Source organism: Microtus ochrogaster, chromosome 5 (genome assembly GCF_000317375.1).
Source record: "Microtus ochrogaster isolate Prairie Vole_2 chromosome 5, MicOch1.0, whole genome shotgun sequence".
NCBI classification, from domain to species: Eukaryota; Metazoa; Chordata; class Mammalia; order Rodentia; family Cricetidae; genus Microtus; species Microtus ochrogaster.
Window position 1 is genome coordinate 91,638,579 of NC_022012.1, and position 11,959 is coordinate 91,650,537.

The window sequence follows — 11,959 nt, forward strand, 5'->3', positions numbered from 1 at the left end:
CCAATACTCTTTTTGTTTTTGCTTTTGTTTTTGGAGACAGGGTTTCTCTGTGTTGCTTTGGAGCCTGTCCTGAAACTCGCTCTGTAGACAAGGCTGGTCTCAAACTCACAGAGATCCCCCTGCCTCTGCCTCTCGAGTACTGGGATTAAAGGCGTGTGCCACCACCGCCCGGCTGCAGCCAATGCTCTTGACCACTGAACCATCCCTCCAGCCCCCACCAGTTTCATATTCTAAAACCAAAAATAGTGGTGTCATAAAATAGGCTAACATTTGCAGTGTGCTTGAAGGCACACCTCCTCAATCTTAGTCCTGTCTAAGATGATGATGATGGAATGGTCTGGCTGTGTAGCTGAGATCCATTTGGAGCTCACTATGTAGTGTAGGCTGGTCTTGAACTCAGACATTCCGTCCTCAGCCTTCCTAGATCTTGGATTATGGATAGCTCGACCAAACCCGATTATAATCTTATCACATTCAATTGTTTCTGTCTGGCTGTGCACACCTGTGCATGTTGGAGGGCAAGTGCACAGCTGTGGAGGTCAGAGGTCGGCTCTCAGGAGTCAGTTCTCCCTGTCATCAGGTGCACAGCTGTGGAGGTCAGAGGTCGGCTCTCAGGAGTCAGTTCTCCCTGTCATCAGGTGCACAGCTGTGGAGGTCAGAGGTCGGCTCTCAGGAGTCAGTTCTCCCCTTCCATCTAGTGGACTCCAGGGGTTGAGTGCTGGTGTCAGTTTTGGTGGCCAGTACTTTTACCAGATAAGCAGTTTTGCTGGTTCAGACACAAATTAAAAGAGGAGACATGATGGGGTGCCACGCCCAAGTAGTTTGGCAGGGATTTTAACTTCCGAGCGCTGGTCTAGAGTCTCGGGTTACCATGGAGTACTGTTTTGCCAAGAAACTCGATAGGAGGTACAAGCACCATAGCTTAAGAAGTTAAGTGTGGCCGGGCGGTGGTGGCGCACGCCTTTAATCCCAGCACTCGGGAGGCAGAGGCAGGTGGATCTCTGTGAGTTCGAGACCAGCCTGGTCTACAGAGCTAGTTCCAGGACAGGCTCCAAAACCACAGAGAAACCCTGTCTTGAAAAACCAAAAAAAAAAAAGAAGTTAAGTGTGTGTATTTTGACTTTGAAGCCAGGCGTTGCAAACAGATCCAATGTGGTACAGGTTTCGAAATCACAACGAATTTAATCATGAGAACGCATTTACTCACTATTAAAGGAGTCTAAAGGTATTTTCTTCTGAGAACAGTCCATGCACACGCGATTAAGCCTGCAAGTCACGACGCTTTCAACTCATCCATCATCACCTGGCCCGGACCAGGGATGGAGGCAGGCGCGTCCGCCCCAGCTGGTCACCAGGGGGCGCACGAGGCCCCCTGCGGCGAAGACTTCTGGGCGGCGGGTCCAGACCGCGCGTGCGCGCATCTTTTCCGGGTTTGGGATTGGACCTTTCAGGCTTCGGACCCCCGGTGTGCGCAGGCGCGGCAGAGGCTGCGTCTCCGGAGCGATGGCTGCTAAGAGCTTCGCTTCCCGCCACAGGGACTCGCTGCGGTTTCTGAATGGCTTCTTGGCCGGGGCCGTCGTGGGCGCGGCGGGCGCGGGACTGACGGCGCTGCAGCTCCTCCGGCGTCGGGACGGCGAGCCGCACGGTGAGTCTGCGGGCGGGCGCCATCCCCCGGCCTCTGCGGGCTCCCACGTCACTGCCCTCTGTCCTAAGCGCCAGCTCGAGCTGAGACTCTGTTTGTTCTCCACCTTAGGTGCAGCACAGTACCTGGTACAGAGTTGGCCTTCAGTAAGTGTCTTAGTTTCTTTTCCTGTAGCTGTAACGAGCAAGCAAATACCCGACGAAAGCCGCTTAAGAGAATGGTTCGTTTTTGCTCCCAGTTCGAGGTGCAGCCCCTATTATGCCGGGGAAGGACCTTAAAGCAGCTGGCCACACCGCTTCCACAATCAGGAAGCAGGAACGAATGCCCGCTGCTGCTAGGCCCCTTTCAATGCAGTGTGGGATTCCCAGCCAGGGAATGACCCCGCCCACATTTAAGCTGGGGGTTCCCACGTCACTGAGTGCAACCATGATCCCCTCTCACACCCCACACCCCTGCATAGGCATACCCAGGCCTGTCTCAGGTGATTTTGTCTAGATTCTATCAAATTGACATTAGCCCTCACAGCACGCATGTCTGAAGGAGTTTCTGTGAAGACTGACTACCCAGTCTTCAGAGTACGTAAGTCCTTACGTTCCCCCGGGGGCACCTGCAGGCCCCGCTTGTCCCAGGATGTGCTATGTGTTGAACAACCAGCTTCTTTGATACTTACCACTGTGCCGGAGGACGTCTCTGGTGGTTGGTGCCTGAGAAGTAACCGGCTCGGTGTTAGGCGAGAGCTTCTCTCTCTCTCTCTCTTTCTCTCTCTCTCTCTCTCTCTCTCTCCCACTAGGAGAAAGTACCGGGTTCCCAGGTTCCCAGTCTTTCCTTGGATTAAAACATGGGGGAAGTGTCAGTGAGGGATTGTTTAGGTTTTTTTTTTGTTTTGTTTTGTTTTTTTTTTTGACCCAGCCAGGCATCAAACCTGTTGGAGTAACAGGTGTGTGCTCCCACTTCTGGAGTTATGGTTTTTAGAAAAATGAAAACGAATATTTAGCCAGGCAGATGGGATACCATGGTGATGAGAAACTACAGTTATGGCCATTTTTGCCTCCTTAAGTAGAAGCCTCTTTCCCATCCAGTTTAATCAGTGACTGATAGCAGTGACGTGATGGTTTTCCTTTGAGGTCTCCTTATAGTTTGAGGTGCAGACGGATTTGGGAAGCTAGTAAGATCGGGTCCTTGTTTATTTTGGCACCAGGAACTGACTAGCTCGTGTCCAGCGCTGTCACTGAGCTGTGCCCGCCTCCACCCTGCACACCTCTTGCCAGGCCTCTATTTGAGAGTCCTGAAGGTGGCAGCGCATCCCTGTAAACTCAGCAACCGGTGGTAGGTGGAGGCAACAGGAACAAAAGTTCAAGGCCTGCCTGGACCACAGAGCGAGTTCACAGTTAGCGGAGCCATGCAGCGAGACCCTGTATCAGACTGAAACATGAAGGATTGGGAATGTGGCCCTCAGGAATTCTGCCTAACACGAGCGAGAACCCTGAGTTTATTCCCCAGCACCAAAACCAAATACACACCCCCTAGAGTTGAGGCTTGGTGAGTACACAGCAGGCTGTAGGCAGGGGATTTTGCTGGCCGTTTTCTCTGACTGAATAACTACACAATTGAGGTCTGTCTTGTTAGAGCCTCCTGCCCCTCAGCTTTGGGAATCACTCCTGCTGAGACCTTTGAGCCCTTTGCTTTTAGCTACCGCTGTCTTGATAGTCATTTGTTCTTAGTAAGATTCACTAATTACTTGTATTTTATTCACCCCCTCTTTTTCTTTTCTTTTTATTTTCTTTTTCTTTCTTAGAATCTGCAGAAAAAGTTGTCTTGGAACAGTTTGGATTTCCTCTGACCGGAACGGAGACCAGGCGCTACACTAACCATGCCTTGTCTTATGATCAGGCAAAGCGGGTGCCCAGATGGGTCCTTGAACATATATCCAAGGACAAGATCGTAGGTGGGTGCTTGGAACAGGGCGCAGGCACTGATGAAAGGTTTCCAAGTTTAGAGGAAGGGGATGGTTGAGAATATTTTCAACTGTAGCCTGTCACAGCACACACTGAATATGATGCTTATTTTTCCTCTCTGATTACATGGATCAAGTTTAGTCTCCAAGGAGCCCAAGATCCTTCCCAGCTGGTTCAGGGGCTGAGAACATCCGTGTTTCAATAGTTGAGTTTCAAGACCCCATCCTAAATATTCACGCAGTGAGCATCATCTTTACCTCAACAGGGCTTTTTTTTTTTTTTTTTTTTTTTTTGGCTTTGGAGCCTGTTCTCAGCAGGTCTTTTTTTAAACACCCACTAAGTGTCGCACAGTGGTACGAAGCTCTGGGCAAAATGGTCTACAGTCCTGTGGCATCTTATTTATTTAATTCTTTTATTATTTATTTATTTATTTTTTTCGAGACAGGGTTTTCTCTGTGTAACAGCCCTGGCCGTCCTGGGACTCACTGTGTAGATCAGGCTGTCCTTGAACTCAGAGATCCCCCTACCTCTGCCTCCTGAGAGTGCACCACCACCTCCCACTGTCCTCTCCCAGTAGCCCTCAGTGAGAAGTGGAGGTTTGTGATGCCCCTCGCCCCTCTGCGGGTCTTTGTCTGGTTTGAGCTTGTGCAGGTCTTGACCATGCTGTGCGTGACACGATGGTCCCTTTTCACGTTTATTCCGTGGTGGTTTCTGTCCCTTCACCTTGTTTTCACTGGGCCTGCTGTCCAGCGTGGTTTCTTCACTGAAAGGCCAGAGTCCGAGTGTGAGAGTTAGTGTCCCTGCGTGAGAATCAGCCTGTCCTAGACCAAGGCTTGCTCAGATGAAATAGCTCAACTATTTTAGGAGCTTAAGACATGTGGTCCCTAATACAGCCACTTGAAGGAGTACCGTCTCACAGAAGCCCACTTGCCTGTCTTAGAGACCCACTGATCAGCATTTTGTGTGTTTTTTCTTCAGGTGACGCGGACAGAAAACATTGTAAATTCAAGCCTGATCCCAGTGTCCCTTCAGCCTTCAGTGCCCTCAATGAGGACTATGTTGGAAGTGGCTGGTCACGAGGACACATGGCCCCAGCAGGAAATAACAAGTTTTCCAGTGTAGGCACACTTTTGAGAGGATGAGGATGTGTGGCTGATGGTCTAGGGACCAGAACGTAAAGCTTGAGGATGTCCGTGTCTGTCTGTCTCTCTCTTGCCTCTGAAAACTAAATTCTAAATGTAAAGGGGGCAGAAAAGCCACTAGGGGCTCAGCTACTCATTCTTCTTTTTAAAAGTTTGAGAGCTGTAGGAAAGCTGAGACAAAGTGGCTGTGCATCTGACCCCAGTGGCAGCCAGGCTAGAACCGCAGTGGCAGCCAGGCCAGAACTGCAGTGGTGGCCAGGCTGGGACCGCAGTGGTGGCCAGGGTAGAACTGCAGTGGCGGCCAGGACCACCATGCCGGTCAGGCTGGGACCACCCTTGAAGGGGTGGATATGGTGATGGCAGCTGGTGACTGCGGTCATTGAAACAGCTTTTTGTATGTCGGTCAGACATGCCACGTGAATGGGTTTGTGGTGGCTAGAAACTGGGAGAAAAGGACGTTTTCTCTGCCACTTTTGAACTAAATGTTGTTGTTGTTTGTACCTTAAATAAAATCCCAGAAAGTTGACCTTTCCTCCAGAGTTACTCTGCAGCTCTCTTTGGAGACTTTTAGTCACTGGAGCCCATGAACATGCTTTTGGATGATACAAATGCTGGGAAAGCCAGGCACACTGAACTATTTACATTGTAGTTCCTATTTTTTTATTGTAGCTGATACTTTTATTATTTGAGGCAGTCTCATGTGGTACAGGCTGTCCTGGAGCCCGTTATGTAGCTTAGGTTGACCTTGGGTTCCTGATCCCCTGCTTTCACCTCTGAAGCGCAGGTATGATAGGCATGTGCCACTGTATCCAGCTTATAGTCTTTTAAAAAATTAATTAATTTTTTTGAGAAAGGGTTAGTCTTTTTTTTTCTTAATTAAATTTATTCTGCATATAGTGCGTGTATGTATGTGTACGTGTGTGCATGAATTGTATGTGGAGGCCAAAGGACAACTTGTAGAATTCTTTCCTTTCACCTTTTTGTTAGTTCCAGGCACCAAATTTGGGGTAACAAGCTCATGGGGCAAGCACTTTTACCTGCTGAGCAATCTCATTGACCCTGGAGCTGTTATATTGCATAATGACAGAATTCTCTGTCTTAGAATATTTACGCCTTTGTTTATCTAAGCAAGTCTCAGTGGGTTGGGATGTGGATGGGTGGCAGAATGGCTGCTGACCTGAGCGGATTCCAGCCTTGATGAGTGGTCCTGTGGTCCTAGCTGTTAGAGATGAGGTGTTAATTTGGGGCTATCAGCATCTGCTGTGGAGCCTTTGAAGGGAAGGCATGCTGGAATAACATGCTGTTTTCTTTTCTTTCACAGAAGGCCATGGCGGAGACCTTCTACCTTTCTAACATTGTGCCTCAGGATTTCGATAACAATTCTGGCTACTGGAATAGGTAGGTGTGGATGAGCGTGGTGTGATGAGACTGTTGGGGCATATATGCGCTGTCTCTCGCTTTCCAGATGCTCTCCTGGCTGAAAGGCCCGTCCCTTGGCTGTGTGGGAGCACAGACTTCAAAAGATAGCCTGCCTCTTTGTTCACTTCTGTTCAAGTCAGGTTTTGAAAGAAGTGACTCAAAGTAACATTCCTGATAGTAGCGAGCCATGTGTCCAGGGAAGGCTCTTTGTTTAAGTTTCTAAGCTTTTTGGGGGAGGCACTGTCAATTGCCAAGGCTGTCCACCTGCTTGGGCTTCTCCTTCCTCAGCCTTGAAAGTCCTGGGGTGGCAGGGGTGAACCAGCACACTGCCTGTTTCTGAACTTTGTGAGAGAAAGATTTGGGGTGGTGCAGTTCAGCACAGCCGTTAACCATTTTAGTGGTAGAAACCAGAACATCTGAGCCTTCTGCTTTCTTTTAACATTGTTACATCTGTCCTGTGGTCTCAGCAGGCGTTGAGACTAACACTGGTTGAGGTTGTTTCAGGCAGGTGTGCTTTTCTTGTATTTTATGGTTCAGAATAAGGATAGAAGTGTAGTTCATCAACAGACTACTTGCTTCAAATGGGTAGGTGCCGTGGCTTTCATCCTTAGCACCAAAGGACCAAAACCAAACAAACAAAAGAAAGAAAATAAAGCTGGGGAGATGGCTCAGCACTTAGAGCATGCTTGCTCGTCTAGAGGGTCTGAGTTCAGAGTCCAGCATCAGCGTGATGGCCCCAGCTGCCTGTGACACTAGTTCCATGAAACCTTGTGTCCTCTTCCGGTTCTCACATGTACACTTACATACATGCAGGTAACACACACATAAAAAGATAAATAAATTTTAAAAAATAAGCATTAAGAAAGTGCCCTATACTTAAAAACCCAGGGGCCAGAGAGGCAGCTCAGTGGTTAAGAGCCAGCGTTGCTCTTGCAGAGGACAGGAGTTTGGTTCTCAGCTTCCGTACCAGCTCGCCCACAGCTGCCTGAGATTCCAGCTCCAGGGCTTCTAACCCCTCTGCCGGGCTCTGTGGCACCTGCACTCATGTGCTTGTGTGCAAACACAGACTCACAAAAACCATGAGAGGAGTCTGTAAAGACCAGTAGTTTCCAGTCAGTGCACATCTGCTGCATCCATGTATCCTAACCCCTACCACCTGCTCAGATTATAACATATGCCATCATACATTGTATTTTTAGGAGAAAAGAATTGGTTTAAAATAACCCACAATTGCACTTAAAAATGTGCAGTATCTCTGGTACCAGCTTGACGGTGCTTGTTCCCCCGAGTATTTGCTGATGTTGGGTTGTCCAGCTGAGGTTCAGAGTTAACTCGTGCATCCTCTCACTCCTGTGAAGCTCTGGAATGTTCTTCCCCCTTCCCATGTTGTGTTGCTGATTGCACACCTGTGGGGGCCCTTTACATTTCTTTTCCCTGGGGAGATCTTTGTAGAGAGGAGAGCTTTACCTTGTAGCTGGGCATTTGCACTGTGAAAGAAACGGAGAGAAATGGTGGCGAGAGCTGCTGTCTCCTTTAGATCCCGGCCAAGTGCATTATAAAAAGTGGTGTTGCACTCCTTCAATCCCAGCACTTGGAGGCAGAGCCAGCCTGGTCTATAGAGCTAGTTCCAGGACAGCTAGGGCTGTTACACATCAAAACCCTGTCTGAAAAATCAAAAAACAAAACAAAAAGTGCTTATCACTACCATGTTGATTGTGTTGTGAACCTGTCTCTGTCCCTAGCACTGTGCTGTGTAGATGGCTTCCACTGGGACGGCCAGAACCTAACAGTTCCTGTGGTAAGCTAGGTAAAGGAGTCTGTGTTCCTAGTCTCTTTAGTGTTTTAGGGTACATTCTGGTGACAAGTGCCACTACTAAACTGACCGTTTGGCTCCATCAGTCTTTCAGGATCGATTTTCTAGAAACAGCCGTGGTTTAGGGAATTGCGGTTTAGCTTTTGACTTTTCCAGGTAATGCTGGAGACAGTCTGAGAAGCGTTTCCATGTAAGTCTGACCTTCAGCTTCAGATGGGATAAGCCTGCATAACTGCAGTCTTGATGCGGTGTTGGCAAGGCTGATCTCTAACCTGTACAGATCCTCCTGCCTCTGCCTCCTGGGTACTGGATTAAAGGTGTACAACATCAAGCCCGATTTGATATATTTTTTAATAGTTTGAAGTTCAAAAGACTGCTTTAAATTTTTTTTTCAAAACAAGGTTTCTCTGTATAGCTCTGGCTGTCCTGGAACTTGCTTTGTAGACTAGGTTGGTCTCGAATTCAGAGATCTGCCTGCCTCTTCTTTCCGATTTTTTTTTTTTAGACAGGGTCTCACAGTGTAGCCCTCGCCTGACTGGAACTCTTTGTAGACCAGATTAACCTTGAACTCATAAGAGCTCCAATTGCTTCTGCCTCCTTGGTGCTGGGACTAAAGGTGTGTGCCACTATAGGTATTCCTAAGCTAATTTCTTAAATGAGATAGATTCTTGGTGTCTTTCCTAGGGACTGGGTGACTTGTTGCTTTCTTTCTTTTTCTTCTTCTTTTTTTTTTTTTAAATCTATTTATAGTGTTCTGAGCACCAGATCTCATTACAGATGGGTGGGAGTCATGTGGTTGCTGGAGATTGAACTCAGTACCTCCAGAACAGCAGTCAGTTCTCTTAACCTCTGAGCCATTTCTCCAGCCCAGACTTGTTGCTTTCTTACATGTATGCCTGTAAACATATAACATGTTTTGATGGTTTTTCAGGATAGAAATGTATTGTCGTGAACTGACGGAGAGATTTGAAGATGTTTGGATAGTATCAGGACCTTTGACCTTACCTCATACTAGTGATGGGAAGAAAACAGTTAGTTACCAGGTAGGTAGGGACTTGTAACATACTTGTAACATTCGTGCTTATGTTGTTCCAAGGACTCCTAATCTCATTCGATGCTCTGCTTTTTAATTTCATTTGTTCAGCTTTATTTAGAGTTTCTTTTTTTAATGTTGAAGACACAGGACACTTGTGGACTGCAGGAAGCAGACCAAGTGTGTGAGAAGTTCTAATAACATAGAGACACGAGAGACCGTAGCTGCTGTTGTGGGCATCTTTTTTTTTTTTTGGTTTTTTGGGACAGGGTTTCTCTGTGGTTTTGGAGCCTGTCCTGGAACTAGCTCTTGTAGACCAGGCTGGTCTCAAACTCACAGAGATCCTCCTGCCTCTGCCTCCCAAGTGCTGGGATTAAAGGCGTGCACCACCACCACCTGGCCTGTTGTGGGCATCTTACAGTAGTGCAGTAGCAGGGCTGAGTGATCTGCTGACACCATGTGCCTGGAGCTCTTCATGCACTGCGCCAGGAGGATGGGTGTGTGGTCTGCATGTGTCTGTGATTGTGGCCTAGACCAGATGTGCCACTTGTGGTTTCAGCACCGAATGTGCTTTCACGTAGGTCCCCGGGACAGCCTGCTTCACTCTCCTTAAAGTTACGCTGGGGACTTCTTTTGGTCATTATGCCCAGTCATTCTTATTGGTGATGAAGGAAGGCAGAAAAATTCATTCTTTAAGACTAATCCGTGCAGGGTGGCGATGGTACACACACACCTTTAATCCCAGCACTTGGGAGGCAGAGATGGGCTGGCTCCAAAGCTACTGAGAAACCAGAAAAAGAAAGACTAATTTGTTTCAGTTTTCTCTTCTGACCAAATTGCTAATTTAATTTTATTATTTATTTATTTTTATTGCTGTTTTTTTTTTTTTTAAGGCAGGGTCTCTCTAGCTTTGGAGCCCGTCCTGGAACTAGCTCTTGTAGACAAGGCGGCTACAATAGTCTTAGAATTTGCCAGGCAGTGGTGTCGCACACCTTTAATCCAAGCACTCAGGAGAAAGAAGCAGGTGGATTGCTGAGTTTGAGGCCAGCCTGGCCTACAAAGTGAGTTCCAACACAGCCAGGGCTACACGCGGAGAAACTGTCTTTAAAAAAAAAAAAAAAAAAAAAATCTTAGAACCAAAATGCTTAGAACTGCCTGTTATTTTTGTTTTTGGTATAATTATACTTGTCTTTGCCTAGATCCTCTTACTCTCACCACCAAAAAGTTTGGTGACTGTAAACCTGAAATTAAGTTACAGTTTTACTTAGGTTTTGATTTATGAAATTGAGAGATTTATATAAATAGCTTGCTGTATAATAAAATTTTTACTCAATATAAAAGGAAAATTAACTTTTAATCAGTGTCTGATGTAGTTTTTGACATTTTTTATTATTTAAATCAATTTTTTTAAATTTAAATATATTTGGATCATAGTCTTTCCCTCCCCCAAGTTCTTCTAGATCATCTCCCCCTCTCTATCCACCCGACTTTAAGTTCGTTCTCAAACAGACAAAAACCTAATACAACAACTCTCCTTTTCCCAAACCAAGACAGTACCCAAGAAGATAAAAAAGCAAACGTAACCCATAAATATGCATATACAGTGGCATGGTGTTTCTGTGACCCGTGTTGTTCAGATGCAGTAGTGAGCAATCAATGTTTGATGTTTTGCTCTTCTGAATATGACTTTCTAGACTACAGCTTATAAAAACGTGTGTCCTACTTTGTGCCGAGCTGGCTTAGAAGCAGTGATGGAGGCTTTTAGCCACCAGCAGATCTGGCTTTCTAAAAGTCACCTCTTGGTAAATGGCCCCAGCACTTTGGCAAAGCGGCTGGTTCCCTCAGAGTCTGCAAAGGGAAAGTACAAAAATGGAACATCTCGTCCCCAGCCAAGGAAGTGCTCAGGAAAACGGGCATACGGGAGGACAGGAATGAGCTGGAAGGAGCGCCTGCTTACCATATCTGACTGAATAGGAAAGCCAAGAGGAGTGTAACCCTTTGGGGTTAGGTCAGAATACCACAGGCGAGTAAACACACAGGTTGCAGGGGACATTCCTGACTGGTGCCAGCCAGGGAATTGGCCGGAGTGCGGCTGTCACAGCAACCAGTGATTGAAGCGCAAATCATCTGTGGATGCCAGAGCGTGGGCAGCAGTTCTGTGAGGAACAGAACACTTCCTGTCCCCTAGTCACTCAATGGTCAAAAGGTGAGAAGTGTTAACTTTACCTTCCTAACCCAAGGACCATGGCTAGCATCTCTAGCAGAGGGACTTAGAGAAGTTGGCACTTCTGGGTGACATTTGGAGAATTCTGCAAAAATGCGTGGCATTCAGTCCCATGGTGTGGAAATAGTGGGTGGAGCCCAGGGGAGGACATTATAAAACACACTGTGCTCATCACAGAGAGGAGCCATGTCATAGTTGGGGAACCATCAGCTGACCTTGAATCAGGAGTCCTGACTGAGATGTGAAGACAAAACCTATAATGTGGTCTTAGAGACAGAAAACAAGGCTACCCTGTGGGAAGTTTGCTTTGGGCTGACGAGGGAGGGGGAGGGAAATGGGAGGCGGTGGCGGGGAAGAGACAGAAATCTTTAATCAATCAATCAATCAATAAATAAGGAAAAAGAAAAAAAAAGAAAACAAGGCTACCGAGGAGTATTTGGGGACAGCCGGCTACGTTTGAGGTTTGGAGACTGTTTGGTTCTCAATTTCCTGGTTTTGGTCATTGGTCTGTGACTGTGAGTGAATGTCTCTGTAAGACAGAATGTCCTGTGGATCAAGCAGTGGGTCTGTGACTTAGTTTAAATAAGTTTAGGGATAACAGACAAGAGAATAATAAAGAAATCAAGGAACTTGTTAGCAGTTGGTGGGCATAGGTGGACAGTGGATGGAGCTCTTAGAGCATTTGCAAAGTCTGTGTGAAATTCAGAATAGAAAACACGGGAGGATGCTGT

The 11,959-nt window shown here is 47.0% G+C and overlaps 1 protein-coding gene across 1 annotated transcript in view; it reads left to right on the forward strand.

The window, feature by feature from the left end:
• The first annotated feature begins 1,462 nt into the window (after positions 1–1,462).
• Exog (exo/endonuclease G) overlaps positions 1,463–11,959 on the forward strand; it is a 22,480-nt gene continuing 11,983 nt past the window's right edge. Inside the window, exons 1-5 of the mRNA XM_013346461.2 lie at positions 1,463–1,645; positions 3,438–3,587; positions 4,576–4,715; positions 6,061–6,137; positions 8,903–9,014. Of these exons, the coding sequence (XP_013201915.1) occupies positions 1,504–1,645; positions 3,438–3,587; positions 4,576–4,715; positions 6,061–6,137; positions 8,903–9,014 (621 nt within the window). The 5' untranslated portion in view covers positions 1,463–1,503. The remainder of the gene's footprint in view (positions 1,646–3,437; positions 3,588–4,575; positions 4,716–6,060; positions 6,138–8,902; positions 9,015–11,959) is intronic.